The following is a 16,639-nucleotide window of genomic DNA, read 5'->3' as shown; positions in this document are numbered from 1 at the left end:
CGGCTTGGCACACGTTGACCATGCGGTACATTTTGGCGATGTCCGCTACAACAACGAATCTGTGGAACCGGAACCGTAGGATAATCGACAACAAATCGTCCTGGACGACGGGTCCGACCATTAATCCATCGTTCAGCGACACACCAGTAGACGACGTGCGGCATGAAGCGTCAAATACGACGCGCAGCTTCGTTGCCGTACTTTCCGGCTTCAAGACGGCGTGATGTGGCAAATAATACGATGGACGTTCGCAATTTTCAGCAGAGACTTCGCGTATGTGACCCATGGCCAAGTATTCTTGAATGAAATCGCAATACAAAGCCTTCAGCGTGTTGTTTATCTCGAAACGACGTTCCAGTCCGTAGAAGTGCCTAAGTGCAGTTGTTTTGGAGTCTCCTAGCTGATCGATGACATATTGCTTCTTGGGAAGCGTGACGACAAACCTTCCATCTTCATCTCGCACTGTAGTTCGCTGAAAAATCTCCTCACACGTTGATTCTTCGACGGAGATTGTGCTCTTGTGGTAGCAGGACTCCAATTCCCAGAACTTGGTTAACAATTCTCGAAGATCCACCGTTGAACACAAGTAAGCCATTGTTCTCGAAACCTCCTCCGCTTTGCCAGGAACACGACCAGAGACTACCCATCCAAAGACGGTTTCTTGAAAGGTGGGTCCATCATCCGACATTTTCTTGCGGCCTTCCTTCAGCAGATCGAAACAAAACTCGGCGCCAATGATCAAATCTACTGGCCCGGGCTCGTGAAATCCAGGATCCGCCAAAACAATGTCTTCAGGAAATAATAACGATCCAGCATCAACTCGATCAACTGGTAATGTAGCCGTGAGTTTGGGAAGAACGTGAAGCTGAACGGTTTCGGTATACGACGATATGCTGGGGAACCGTGGAGATATATCTGCTTCGACCATCTTCGACGACCGTACAACGGAGCCACCAATTCCAGAAACTGCGAGATGGCTGTCCGCTTCGGCCAACCTCAGACCTTGGCAGAACTTTGAAGTGGCGAAACAGTACTCTGAACAGGAGTCCAAAAGTGCTCTAGCAATTTTCGAGTTGCCATTCCGAGCGGTTACTATCACCATAGCGGTAGACAGCAACACTTGCCGAGTGGGCGAGGGTGCGCTGGAGGGTAGTGAGTTTGATTGCGTAACTAGTGTGCGATCTGTGGCGTGTGATGGGTGTGAATGTGGTTGATGCGAACTTGTACTGGCTATTGGGTGTGAGTTCGTGAGTGATCCAGGGTTTGAGTGGGTGTGGTCTGATTCTGAGCTTGTGTGTTCTGATTATTCGCTTTTTGTGGTCGGTTCTGTACAAGTGGGACGGAGGAACCGGTCGCTGCAGGCGGGGACGCTGCTCCACTGTTGGTTGACCCGATGTGCAATAGGGTGTGGTGCCGTTGGTGACAATTCCGGCAAGTTCCGCTCGTACAGTATCGAACCATGTGAGACGACGAAAAACAGTTCAAGCACAATCCGCTCCGTTTCACCTTCTCGTAACGCTCTTGGACCTTCATCTTCAGGAACTTCTGGCATCTGAAAGCTGAATGCTGACTCTCCCCACAAAACGGACAATTTCTCGGAGATTGCGATGTGGCGTGGCTAACCGTATATCTTGGCTTCTTAGACTCGATCTGCTGGCTCGGCTTCGACGACGACAAAGACTGCAGAACGGAGGCCTGCTTTCGCAAAAATTCCATCAACTCTTCGTAGCCAGGGACGTCTGCAGAAGAGTGATGCGACTCCCATTGACGAAGCGTGGTGGTGTCAAGCCTGGAGCACACCATGTAAGCCAATATTGTGCTCCACCCAGTCGTGTCTTCGCCGATTTTCGTCAACTGCTGCAGGTTTCTATCGAATTCGTTGATAACGTGGCTTAACGCTTCATAACTTTCACGTTTCATTGATTCTACGCTGAACAAAGCATCAAGATGTGCCTTGACGATGAGCTTTTTGTTCTCATATCGCTCTTGGAGGCTATCCCACGCTATAGGGTAATTGGCAGCAGTCATCTCAATCGACGAAATTCCTTGTAACGCTTCACCGATTAGGGACGAACGTAGATAGGAGAACTTATCCATTTCTGTCAACTGGTCATTCCGGTGAATCAAACTCCTAAACATGTCACGGTATGTGACCCATTCACGAATACGACCTCCAAAGCTAGGTAAGCGAATTTCGGGAAGCTTCACTCTGGAAATCGCACTGGAAGCAGCGGGAGCTGCCTGCTGACCGGTCGCTGCAACAGTGTCTGCAGTAGCTGATAGTTTGCGGAGTTTGGCTTTCAGCTCGCAGTAAGTATCCTCAATTATTTCAACCAATTCGAAGCTCTCGGTGTGCCGCTTCTCAATGAGATCTGCTAGAATCTTGGCCTTCTCGTCTCTATCTTCCTTTGATTCGGACACTTGCTTTTCATCGGCTTCTTCCGTCAGAACATCGATTCTCCGGCGAACTACGTAGAACCGTTTCATTGCGATTTCCAACATGTCTAGTCTGGCTTCCACTTGGTCAAGATGTTTCTCCGGCTTATATTTGGCAATGAACTTCTGCACTCCATCGACGGTGTTGCGAAGCTGCCGCTCCTGCTTCAGTAGATCCTTCAACTCGCTGGTCATTTTCACCCTTTTCTTCCGCTGCATTCACTAATTTTGCCAAATAAATGGAAACACTTTCACTGATGGGTGGTCGAGCACTATCAAGTCACTGGTACAATGTAATTGTTTGCAGGTGCAATCAACTACTAATTTAACACTGCACAAAACAGCTTTTTGGGCCACTGTGCACTAGAGAATCAGCACTATTACTGCACACTCGAACATTCACCCGCGACTCGCGATTCAACCAGGGTTGCAAAAAAATGAAAGCATGCAACGAACGTGAGTTTTTGTTTTTGTCTTTTCACCACATCGCTTCTGACGTTAAAGCCTCTTTCCTTCACGGAAGCGGGTGGGAAGGGAATAAAAATTCTCTCGTCGCTCACATCGTGGCGACGGCGAGATTCAATAACAACATTTTCCCTGTCATTGGCACTCAAAAGAGAAAATTCACCACGCTTGTTTATGGGCCAGTTGCAATCATGCGGCCGTTGTTGACATGAAGCATCCATCAGCGCAGAGCGTGTGTTGATGATGGTGGAGTCATTACGTCCACAAAGTAGTTGACTTTTTCTGTGTGCACTTTCAAGTATCTCACAGCGGAGCTGAAAATGAATTCCTAAAGCATTCAGTTCAGCAAAATGTCATTCAATTGAATGTGATTTTTTCAACCCTGGATTCAACTCGACGTCCCACGTATGACAGTAGACAGGCAGAGTAGATTGACTGCAGCAAGGGGAACCGACCAAGCAAACAACAAGCATAAGAAATTCCAGCGGAAATCAAGACCAACCGTCAATCGGAGAACCCAACTCAAGGACCAACTCGCAGTTCGCATGCAAAAGACGAAACCAGCATTGATTTCATTCAACCACTATTCTTTATTACCACATCACAGCAGGGCAGTGACCCTCATGCTTGGCGCCACTACTGACCACATGCACACATGCAACACTACTTCCCTTTATCTTGGAACCGCCTGTCCAGTGGGTCGTCCTGTCCAGCTCCGTCTCGATCCTGCCGATTCTCGCCGCCTGGCTGCTCCACTCGAATCCCTGTAGTCCTGCCTTCCTCTAGACGATGTCGAACGGCGTCGCTCTTCCAACTTTTTTCGATTCTTCGATGGCGCCCGTTGGACACTTCCACAATGCCCGCGTTTACAAATCACACACGGACCGCGATGGCGATGACGATATTGTCCGGCACTACTATGCGCACTATTGTTCGCGGTTTTCTTGCACAGTGCGTTGGTCACCGGTCGACGAATCCGGCTCGAAGGACCAAATTTATGTACACTATTCGGACCGGCTCGCGGAGAAACCCTTCGGACACGTAGGCGCTTTCGTTTCACGGATTGGAAAACGCGTTAAGTAGAATCACGAACTGTTTATTAAAACTCCAACTGAGGAAAACGAACTTTTATTGCGACGATATAGACGTGTATTCGCGCACGGTCTTGATATAACTGACTACTGCCCGGTATGCACAGTAATACCGAGGACAGTGGTGAGTATCGCATACGATCTAGAGCCGATCGCTCCTATTACTCTACCTGCTAGCAGTGATAAGGAAGGGATCAATCTACGAATGATAAAACGAGACCACTAGTGATAAGGCTCTGTGGAACTCGTCCGTGCTGCCAGAAGGGCTGATATTACTAGGCCTAAACATTATTCTTTTTTTTTTCATTCCTTAACCTCGAAACAGCCGCAAGTACTAAAATAGTATTAAGGCAGTAATAAATTGTAAAATGTAAAATCATTGGAAAAACAAAAGATTTCGGCTCAGTTATGCCCATGTGGCGCCCGAGCCTTCCAAATAAACGAATAAGTAAAAAAAAATCCCTAATTCCGATTTTTGCTCTATAGCATCATTGAGTTTCTTCGAACTCGAAACAAACGGAATTAGATGGATATGATGCCATAGTTTTAAAAACAAGTTTGTCACTAATTTGGCAAACTTTAATGCTCACTACTTGCTTCAATAGCAGAACTATTGATAAGCAATCAATTATAATTATACTCAACCCAAAAAGACCATAAAATTATAGCCACCGCATTGCAGGATGCCCCCATGAATGTGAAGAAGAAGAGTACGTCATTCTCTACATAATGGTTTTAAAGAGAAGTTGGCATCGCCACTCTTCCAACCATAACGGGCAAAAACGGACTTAAAAAAAGCATTCAACTTGATAAATATTTTACCAAACAAGTCGAGCATTTGCTCATCAACATAAAGCAAATCATGACAAACCTTGGATTTATGTCGACCTGTTCCGCCAAATATTTGTCTAGGTCCCATTTATATCAATCAATTTGCATAATTTTTGGAGTGAAAGACTCTCATTCTAAAAGGTTTCGAACAACCTTGATACCTGAAAGAAATTATTTTAAATTGAAAAAAAAAAACTTCAAAAGAAACACTTGCCCCACTTTACTGTACTTTTTTTTTTGAAAATAACTTTGCTTCGACATTTACAATTTTATCAATTACAAGAGGTCATAAAATCGATTCATACAACATTTTAACCTCAGTAAAATGATGGGGCCAATATGACCCAGACTGGCACACAGAACCTATACTACGTCAGCGTGGCGCGCTAATCCTAATATCCTGAGAGGGTTAAGATGTTACTTCAATTGAAGGCTTTATATCTGATCAATATTTCATGCAATCGAGAAAATAAAACTCTGGCAGCCAATGATTATTGATTACTTCTGTAGTATAATTAAGAAGAAAAGTGTCAATTATTACTGAAACATGGATATGGATTAATAAATGTGTCTATGGGGTCCTGGGCCCATATAGTCGAGGCGGTAAACGCACGGGTATTCAGCATGACCATGCTGAGGGTGACGGGTTCGATTCCCGGTCGGTCCAGGATCTTTTCGTAAAGGAAACTTCCTTGATTTCCTTGGGCATAGAGTATCTTCGTGCCTACCACACGATATACACATGCAAAATGGTCATTGGCAGAGGAAGCTCTCAGTTAAAAACTGCTGAGAAGCAGGCTTTGTCCCAGTGAGGACGTTACGCCAAGAAGAGGAGAGGAGAGGAGGATGGGGTCCTGGTAAAACGAACCTGGGATATGTGTGGATTAGCATAGATGAGAGTGACATCGACGAATGTATATTTTAATCATTCTCCATAAATCATCTAGCTTCAACATGACCTGTAATACCAAATTCCCGCGTAGCACATTACTCCAGATAAGGATCCATTAGCTGATTTAAACGAAATTAATTCTGCATCGGAAACCACTCGTACAATATGTCCCATCCCGAAATCATTTAGTAACCACATAAATCAAACAGCGATTAATATCACATTCGGGTTACAACAGGCCTGCGTGTCGGTCATCAGGGTGTGGTGGGAGTGCGAACCGGAACGGCATCCAGTAAATGCACAAGTTTCCCAGCTGTTGTCATTATTAAGTGGAATCGAAGCCACTAACGCCCCTCCTTTGTGCCTCCTTGCCCTACGAGGGCAACCCTCATCTTTGACCCCACTTGGTCCCTATTTTCCGTCGCAGCAAACATCCGATCCCACGTCGGAAACTTAGGACTACACAGGCACACACACCTACATCACATCCGTTCACATGTTTCGGCAGCGCAACAACAACAACGCAACGAGACGGGAGAGATGATATAATGTGAATTAACGTGATTAGATTCCATCCGGAACGAACCGAAACGATGCTGTCATTGTGTATCGAATATAAATCACGGCTTGCACGATGGAGCGTCCAACAGATACGGATGGCAACGGCATGTGAGCGGATGAGTTGGGGAGGTGCGGTTGGGGTTTCATGGTTGCTTCCGCGTATCCAATTTCCGTGATAGGTATCACGTGCTCTGTGCTGAACTGTGAATGATAGGAACGTCAAACTTGATGGAACTGATCAGGTTGGGTAGCGAATATAATCGATTTTAAAATTAGGATAACGACAACCGGTCCATACCATGTAAACTATACACAATTACCATAACCATACAGGGAATCCGGAGAATGCCAATATAATCGAACTTCAACGATTTTTTCCACAAATGACAAGAATGAGTGAAGCTCTCGAACTAATCAATAAAACTTTTCTTTCCCTTCATTTTCAGACGAATCACTGACCTGCAACGTTTGTGACCGAGCATTCCACTGTCATCGGCAGTTGGCGTCCCACCAGCAGAAAAAGCGACATTTCGGGTAAGTGTTGCCAGAGTGAGAGTGAGATTAAGAATTCTTCTCAAATGTCTACAAATCCAGTGCAACAGAAATCAAGGGTATGGATAACGACGGTTAACGTATTTTTGAAGATGATTCATCCTGAAAATATATTCGGTGTGCATGCTTTTATCGCGAAAAAATCAGGGTCAGTGTTTGAAGTGAGAGTAATGGAAAGATCATCGCATTTCCGAAACTACAAAGATGGAAGCGCCAAAAAGAAGGCTAAAGGCAACGTAAGACGATAGATTCGTGTGATTACTACTATGAAGCTCGCGGCACAGTTCGCGTGATTGCATTATCTGATGACCTTCGAATTAAAGTCCCTCGAACCCAACAAAAGAAGAAGCATTTTCTGATAGGGAATCGCGCCACTTCTATTTTCGTCTGTTTTCCGCTAAAACTCAGTCAAATTTGAACCAATTGACACAATTTTTGGAATGTGGTGAGAAAGGTATAGTATCTACCCGTGCAGTGGCGTATCAAGGGGGGGGGTGCGATGGGTGCGATCCGCACCGGGCCCCCGAATTCAGGGGGCCTCCAAATCAAGTAAGGTTTCTAACACTAGTTTGGATTAAGTTCTTTAACTCTCCAACGCCCAGTGTCACCTCTAGGTGACACCTATTTTGTTTTGATTGTTAAAAACCGAGTCCTTGATCAAATCTTTTGCACCTGGTTTTAAATGAAAGCTATACTAGTCTATTTTGATTTTTGGCGGAAGTGGTCCAGGTCAATCTGGAGTGACCACCGGGAATCGACTACAAGCAGAATAAGGCAATTTTCTATAACCTGTCATAACACAAAGACGAAATAACATTATGATTCAAACTAAACGTAATTTATATTAACTTCAGATGTGCTTCAATCTTATCTGGTGTAGTTGAAAGTTTTTTACAGTATGTTCTCAATAATCCGATTTTATCAGTTTTGGAAAATTTTCGTTAATTAAATTGACTGAGCAAAATATTTTAACTGATTCAAAATATTAACTGCAGGAAGCGATGTATATTGAATGTGGGATGTATAGAAAAATCAAACCCGATTTAATCCACCTATGGTGAACAGAACCCTTCTTACACTTATTAAAATTATTGTTGTATTATTTTTATTTAACATATTTGTTTTGTGGAATTGACCATAAGTTCTAGAAAATATTGTGGATTTGGCATCTAGTGGATTGGTTTCCAAAATAGCACCATGGACCATGGACTAAACTACCAGAAATGCCAGACACTTCCTAGAGTCTTGTATGGAATGTTTAAGAAATAGCTTACATATTCTGGAATTTTGTATCTTTTATTAACTGCTAAAAGATCTTGAATCGATTAACAAATGGGTAAGAAAATCAGCGAGATACACTTTGTCTAAATCAGTCAATTAAATTAGCTCCGAAGTACTTGGTATTCATGGTTATGGTGTAAAAACGGCAAAAATGATATATCTATTAAGTTAATCAGTTTTGGCATTAGCTAGTTATTTTGGCTGTCTGGTTCTTCAAAGCTTTCATTTAACATATTGTTAGTTTCCATAAAATTCCTGTGTATTTGTTATTTATAATTTTGTTGAAAACAATAACCTGCTAGTATACACTTTGTATGAGGTCAGCATCATTTATTGAAAAATAATTTCCCATAGACTGGTCAAAAACAAATGCAAGATAACAAGTGAATATAATAAAAAAAGAATTTATTGAAATACTCTTCGTAAGATATCTCAGTAATCAAATGTCGAATCGAAATAAAATTTCAGGGCCTTATACAAGCATATTGTAGCTTTCATTTGGTGCTTAGAGAACCAAAATCGGTTGACAGATGGCTGAGATATTTATTATGGTACCCTTGGTCAAAAATCTCTCAAAAAGTTAACCTGTATTACTCCCAAGTACTCTTTGAAAGATATCTCGGTAACCAAATGTCCAATCCTAATGAAATTGTATAGGGTTATACTAGAATGTTGTAGCTTTTATTTGGTGCCAGGATAACCGAAATCGGCTGACAGACGGCTAAGATATTTATTATGATACTCTTGGTCAAAATTCTCAAAAGGTTTAGTTGTATAAATCCTAAGTACTCTTCGAAAGATATCTCTGTAACCAAATGTCCAATCGAAATAAAATTTCTGGGCGATCTACTAGGATGCTGTAGCTTTCATTTGGTGCCAAGAGAACCCAAATCGATTTACAAACGGTCGAAATATTTATTATGATACACTTGGTCAAAAATCTTAAAAAGTTTAGAAGTATGACTCATAAGTACTCTTCGAGAGATATCTCGGTAACCAAACGTCCAATCGAAAAAAAATTCAATAGCGTTCTACTAGGATGTAGTAGCTTTCATTTGCTTCCAAGAGAACTCAAATCGGTTGAGAGACGGCTGAGAAACGTGCGTGACTTTTTTTGTAACGCACATACACACACACACACATACACACATACACACATACACACACACACATACAGACATTTGCTCAGTTCGTCGAGCTGAGTTCATTGGTATATGAGACTCGGCCCTGCGGGCCTCGGATCGAAAGTCGGTTTTTCGAGCGATATTTATACCCTTCTTATGGGTGTAAGAAGGGTAAAAAGGCTTTTCCTACATACATTCCGTGATATTTTTGCTACTGTTTATTGAGCTCAAATATTACAAAGAGATAATAGCTTTTATGTATTTGATGCAGTTGCATTTTCATGTAGAGCTAGCTTGAGAAACCAAATTTGATCATAAATAAAAAAGGCTTTTCCTACATACATTCCGTGATATTTTTGCTACTGTTTATTAAGCTCAAATATTACAAAGAGATAGTAGCTTTTATACATTTGATGCTGTTGCATTTTCATGCAGAGCTCCTTGAGAAACCAAATTTGATCATAAAAAAAGGCTTTTCCTACATACATTCCGTAATATTTTTGCTACTGTTTATTAAGCTCAAATATTACAAAGAGATAGTAGCTTTTATGTATTTGTTGCAATTGCATTTTCATGCAGAGCTCCTTGAGAAACCAAATATGATCATAAAAAATCTGTTGACAAACGTCTGAGAAATGTATTATGATACATTTTATCAAAAATCTCTCAAAAGCGTAAATTTCATTACTCCTTAGTACTCGTGGAAAGATATCTCGGAAACAAAATGTCCAAACGGCATGAAATTTAATAGCATACTACTTGGATGCTGTAGCTTTCATTTGATGCTGAGAGAACTCAAATCGATTGCACACGGCTGATTCATTTATTATGAAGCATTTTGTCAAAGACCTCTTAAAAAGTTAAGTTGTATTACTCCAAAGTACTCCCCGAAAGATATCTCGGTTACAAAATGTCCAATCGGAATGAAATTCAAAAGCGTTCTTCTAGGGTGCAGTAGCTTTCGTTTCGGGCCTTAAGAACCCGAATCGGTTGATAGACGGCTGAGAAATTTATGGTGATACACTTTGTCAAAAATATCTAAAATAATTAAGTTGTACTACTCCCTAGCACTCTTTGAAAGATATCTCGGTAACCGAACGTCCAATCAAAAAAAAAATCAATAGCGTTCTACCAGGATGTAGTAGCTTTCGTTTGGGGCCTTAAGAACCCAAATCGGTTGATAGACGGCTGAGAAATTTATGGTGATACACTTTGTCAAAAATATCTAAAATAATTAAGTTGTACTACTCCCTAGCACTCTTTGAAAGATATCTCGGTAACCGAACGTCCAATCAAAATAAAATTCAATAGCGTTCTACTAGGATGTAGTAGCTTTCATTTGCTTCCAAGAGAACTCAAATCGGTCAACAGATGGCTGAGAACCGTGAGTGACATTTTTTTGTAACATACATACACACATACACACACACACACATACACACACACGCACATACAGACATTTGCTCAATTCGTCGAGCTGAGTTGATTGGTATATGTGACTCGGCCCTGCGGGCCTCGGATCGAAAGTCGGTTTTCCAAGCGGTATTTATACCCTTCTTATGGGTGTAAGAAGGGTAAAAAGGCTTTTCCTACATACATTCCGTGATATTTTTGCTACTGTTTATTAAGCTCAAATATTACAAAGAGATAGTAACTTTTATACATTTGATGCAATTGCATTTTCATGCAGAGCTCCTTGAGAAACCAAATTTGATCATAAAAAAAGGCTTTTCCTACATACATTCCGTGATATTTTTGCTACTGTTTATTAAGCTCAAATATTACAAAGAGATAGTAGCTTTTATACATTTGATGCTATTGCATTTTCATGCAGAGCTCCTTGAGAAACCAAATTTGATCATAAAAAAAGGCTTTTCCTACATACATTCCGTAATATTTTTGCTACTGTTTATTAAGCTCAAATATTACAAAGAGATAGTAGCTTTTATGTATTTGTTGCAATTGCATTTTCATGCAGAGCTCCTTGAGAAACCAAATATGATCATAAAAAATCTGTTGACAAACGTCTGAGAAATGTATTATGATACATTTTATCAAAAATCTCTCAAAAGCGTAAATTTCATTACTCCTTAGTACTCGTGGAAAGATATCTCGGAAACAAAATGTCCAAACGGCATGAAATTTAATAGCATACTACTTGGATGCTGTAGCTTTCATTTGATGCTGAGAGAACTCAAATCGATTGCACACGGCTGATTCATTTATTATGAAGCATTTTGTCAAAGACCTCTTAAAAAGTTAAGTTGTATTACTCCAAAGTACTCCCCGAAAGATATCTCGGTTACAAAATGTCCAATCGGAATGAAATTCAAAAGCGTTCTTCTAGGGTGCAGTAGCTTTCGTTACGGGCCTTAAGAACCCGAATCGGTTGATAGACGGCTGAGAAATTTATGGTGATACACTTTGTCAAAAATATCTAAAATAATTAAGTTGTACTACTCCCTAGCACTCTTTGAAAGATATCTCGGTAACCGAACGTCCAATCAAAAAAAAAAAAATCAATAGCGTTCTACCAGGATGTAGTAGCTTTCGTTTGGGGCCTTAAGAACCCAAATCGGTTGATAGACGGCTGAGAAATTTATGGTGATACACTTTGTCAAAAATATCTAAAATAATTAAGTTGTACTACTCCCTAGCACTCTTTGAAAGATATCTCGGTAACCGAACGTTCAATCAAAATAAAATTCAATAGCGTTCTACTAGGATGTAGTAGCTTTCATTTGCTTCCAAGAGAACTCAAATCGGTCAACAGATGGCTGAGAACCGTGAGTGACATTTTTTTGTAACATACATACACACATACACACACACACACATACACACACACGCACATACAGACATTTGCTCAATTCGTCGAGCTGAGTTGATTGGTATATGTGACTCGGCCCTGCGGGCCTCGGATCGAAAGTCGGTTTTCCAAGCGGTATTTATACCCTTCTTATGGGTGTAAGAAGGGTAATAAATGCCCCCAAATAGTACCTAACGTGTTTTCGGTCAAACAGCAGTGATTATACAGTCGAGTCTCTTATTAAACGAATTCCTATTAAACGGACTCCTATTAAACGAACTCCTACTAGACAGGGGTGAGCGTTATAGGAGACTAAGAGCTTATGGGATTTCGGCATTTTGGGGGTGTGGCTTATTATCTCGGGTGTGTTAAGAGTTAACGCAATACTTTCTTCGGCAAAGTTTTAGGGCTTGATAAGATCTACCATTTAGAACTTTGGTTCATATGATTAGTTGGCAATTTGGCCGCTAGAGGGACCATCAACAATTTGATGCTAAATTGCACTACAGGAACCATATCAGGTTGTCAAGCAAACGTTACGATATGCGACAGCTCAAGACCCTGATAATTTGGAAGGATAGTGTCTTCGGGATAGTTGTTGGGTACGCCAATAACTTACTGACGATGAGTTGCGAAGTTCGAAATTCCTCCACTGGGCGGCGCTAGTGAGCAAGTAAATTTTCAAAACCTCATATCTCAGAATCCCGATAACTTAGGAAGTTGGTGTCTTCGGCAAAGTTGATCAGTATGACATAAACTTACATAAAAATAAACACTTGTTTCGCCATTCTGCCACTAGGCGGCGCTAGTGAACATGTAAATTTTAGAAATCTCATAGCTCAGAATCCTGATAACTTAGAAAGTTGGTGTCTTCGGCAAAGTTGATCAGTATGACATAAACTTACATAAAAATAAACACTTGTTTCAAAATTCTACCACTAGGAGGCGCTAGTGAACATGCAAATTTAAGAAATCTCATAGCTCAGAATTCTGATAACTTAGGAAGTTGGTGTCTTCGGCAAAGTTGATCAGTATGACATAAACTTACATAAAAAAAACATTTGTTTCGCAATTCTGCCACTAGGCGGCGCTAGTGAACATGCAAATTTTAGAAATCTCATAGCTCAGAATCCTGATAACTTAGAAAGTTGGTGTCTTCGGCAAAGTTGATCAGTATGACATAAACTTACATAAAAATAAACACTTGTTTCAAAATTCTACCACTAGGAGGCGCTAGTGAACATGCAAATTTAAGAAATCTCATAGCTCAGAATTCTGATAACTTAGGAAGTTGGTGTCTTCGGCAAAGTTGATCAGTATGACATAAACTTACATAAAAAAAACATTTGTTTCGCAATTCTGCCACTAGGCGGCGTTTACCGGGTTTTTCGTCTTTTTTTGACTTTTTTCGAGATATTTTGGCTTGGCAAAACTAGTGTCGCTCCCCCCGATAACTTAGAAAGTTGGTGTCTTTGGAAAAGTTGATCAGAGTGACATAAACTTACATAAAAATAAACACTTGTTTCGCAATTCTGCCACTAGGCGGCGCTAGTGAACATGCAAATTTTAGAAATCTCAGCTCAGAATCCTGATAACTTAGAAAGTTGGTGTCTTCGGCAAAGTTGATCAGTATGACATAGACTTACATAAAAATAAACATTTGTTTCGCAATTTTGCCACTAGGCGGCGTTTACCGGGTTTTTTCGTATTTTTTCGACTTTTTTGGCAGTTTTTCGGCTTGGCAAAACTAGTGTCGCTCCCCCCGATAACTTAGAAAGTTGGTGTCTTCGGAAAAGTTGATCAGAATGACATGAACTTACATAAAAATAATCACTTGTTCCAAAATTCTGCCACTAGGAGGCGCTAGTAAACTTGCAAATTTTAAAAATCTCATAGCACAGAATCCTGATAACTTAGGAAGTTGGTGTCTTCGGCAAAGTTGATCAGTATGACATAATCTTTCATAAAAATAAACACTTGGTTCGAAATTCTGCCACCAGGAGGCGCTAGTGAACTTGAAAATTTTAGAAATCTCAAAGCTCAGAATCCTGATAACTTAGGAAGTTGGTGTTTTCAGCAAAGTTGATCAGTATGACATAAACTTACATAAAAATAAACACTTGTTTCAAAATTCTGCTACTAGGCGGCGTTTACTGCTTTTTTTCGTATTTTTTCGCCTTTTTTGGGGGGTTTTTGGGCTCAGCAAAACTAGTGACGCTCCCCCCGATAACTTAGAAAGATGGTGTCTTTGGCAAAGTTGATCAGAATGACATAAACTTACATAAAAATAAACAATTGTTTCGCGATTCTTTATTTTTTTAATTCTTTTAATTCGTCTAGTAGTTTCAGCTGGCATACTCTTAAAAATTCCACGGAGGATTCCTTTCGAGTCCGACTGACATCAAGTTATACAACTAATAAAACATGCATGCTGCCCAGGGGCAGAATTTCACACCAAGTATCTCATCAATGAAGAATACAGTCTCTCCAAGATTGCAGAATTCTGAGCCATGAGATTTTCAAAATTTGCGTGATTACTGGATTAGAGGCAGAATTCTGACACAAGTGTCCCATTTTGTGCAAGTCTATGTCATACTGATCAACTTTGCCGAAGACACCAACTTTCTAAGTTATCAGGATTCTAAAATTTCTAAATTTCTAAAATTTGCATGTTCACTAGCGCCGCCTAGTGGCAGAATTGCGAAACAAGTGTTTATTTTTATGTAAGTTTATGTCACTCTGATCAACTTTTCCAAAGACTCCAACTTTCTAAGTTATCGGGGGGAGCGACACTAGTTTTGCCAAGCCGAAATACCACCAAAAAAATCAAAAAAAGACGAAAAATCCGGTAAACGCCGCCTAGTGGCAGAATTGCGAAACAAATGTTTATTTTTATGTAAGTTTATGTCATACTGATCAACTTTGCCGAAGACACCAACTTCCTAAGTTATCAGAATTCTGAGCTATGAGATTTCTAAAATTTGCATGTTCACTAGCGCCTCCTAGTGGCAGAATTTTGAAACAAGTGTTTATTTTTATGTAAGTTTATGTCATACTGATCAACTTTGCCGAAGACACCAACTTTCTAAGTTATCGGGATTCTGAGATATGAGGTTTTGAAAATTTACTTGCTCATCAGCGCCGCCCAGTGGAGGAATTTCGAACTTCGCAACTCATCGTCAGTAAGTTATTGGCGTACCCAACAACTTTCCCGAAGACACTATCCTTCCAAATTATCAGGGTCTTGAGCTGTCGCATATCGTAACGTTTGCTTGACAACCTGATATGGTTCCTGTAGTGCAATTTAGCATCAAATTGTTGATGGTCCCTCTAGCGGAAAAATTGCCAACTAATCATATGAACCAAAGTTCTAAATGGTAGATCTTATCAAGCCCTAAAACTTTGCCGAAGAAAGTAACTCTTAACACACCCGAGATAATAGGCCACACCCCCAAAATGCCGAAATCCCATAAGCTCTTAGTCTCCTATTAAGCAGATTCCTGTTGCGCCCCCCGACCAGTGATCTTATAAGAGTCTCGACTGTACTCAATTGTTAAGTGCAAAATAGCCAAAACAATTTTATTTCGTTGCTAATTAGCTAGCACAGTGCAAGAATACACCATGGACCAGCATGGCCAGCAGCATGGCCAATATGATACCCGCCGGAAAATCCGGAACATCCGTAAAAGTGGTCATTTCATAAAAAATGTACTAGAGCGTCGCGATTTTTTCTAAACTGATTTGTTTCAACAACCTAAGGATGAAATCACGTTTGCGACTGGTTTGTAAGCCTGTGTGGCCACTGAATTGGCCTTCGGGATACGGAACATCCGTAAAAATGGCCAAACCATTAAAATTGTGCTACAGTGCAAGTTTTTTCCAAGCTTGTTTGTTTTAGCAACCAAAAGTTAAAATATATATTATGACTGATTCAAAATACGGAGTGGCCGCTGGATGGACCTTCGGGTTATCTGGAACATCCGTAAAAGGGTCAACTCATAAAAAATGTGCTAGGTCGTAGCAGTTTTTTTTCCAAACTCATTTGTTCCAACAATCTAAGAATGAAACCACTATTGTGATTAGTTTGTAACTCAGAGTGACCACTGGATGGGCCTTTTGGGTATCCGAAACATCCGTAAAAGTAGACGATTCATGAAAATTGTGCTAGATTGTCGCGATTTTTTTTACCGAACTCATTTGTTTCAGCAATTTAAGATTAAAATCAATGTTGCGACTGATTTATAAATCGGAAATACCACTGGATGAACCTTCGGTTTATCCAGGAAATTCGTAAAAGTGGTCAATTCATAAACAATATGCTAGAGTGGCACGGTTTTTGTTGGTTTTGAAGACCCCCTACCCTAAAATCCAACGCTTTTTCTGTATGAAAGCCCTAAGAATGAAATCATTACTGTGATTGCTTTGTATTTAAATCAGAGGACCCATTTGATGGACCCTTGGGGTATCTGAAACATTCGTAGAAGTGGTCAATTCATGAAAGTTGTGCTAGAGTGTCGCGACTTTTTTCAAACATATTTGTTTCAATAATATGAGAATAAAATCACTTTTGTGAATGGCCAGTGGATGGACCTTCGAG

General features: G+C 40.6%; 1 protein-coding gene across 9 annotated transcripts in view; it reads left to right on the top strand.

Annotated features, from left to right (window-relative positions):
* Positions 1 to 16,639, top strand: part of LOC115263576 (bromodomain-containing protein DDB_G0270170) — a 446,118-nt gene that overhangs the window by 318,082 nt on the left and 111,397 nt on the right. For all 9 annotated transcript variants that reach the window (XM_062844919.1, XM_062844916.1, XM_062844911.1 and 6 more), the window contains one exon: positions 6,723 to 6,810. In XM_062844919.1, the coding sequence (XP_062700903.1) occupies positions 6,723 to 6,810 (88 nt within the window). The remainder of the gene's footprint in view (positions 1 to 6,722; positions 6,811 to 16,639) is intronic.

This window comes from Aedes albopictus, chromosome 1, assembly GCF_035046485.1.
Source record: "Aedes albopictus strain Foshan chromosome 1, AalbF5, whole genome shotgun sequence".
NCBI classification, from domain to species: domain Eukaryota; kingdom Metazoa; phylum Arthropoda; class Insecta; order Diptera; family Culicidae; genus Aedes; species Aedes albopictus.
Note: the sequence above shows the minus strand (reverse complement) of the source record. Positions and strands in the feature narration are given on the sequence as shown.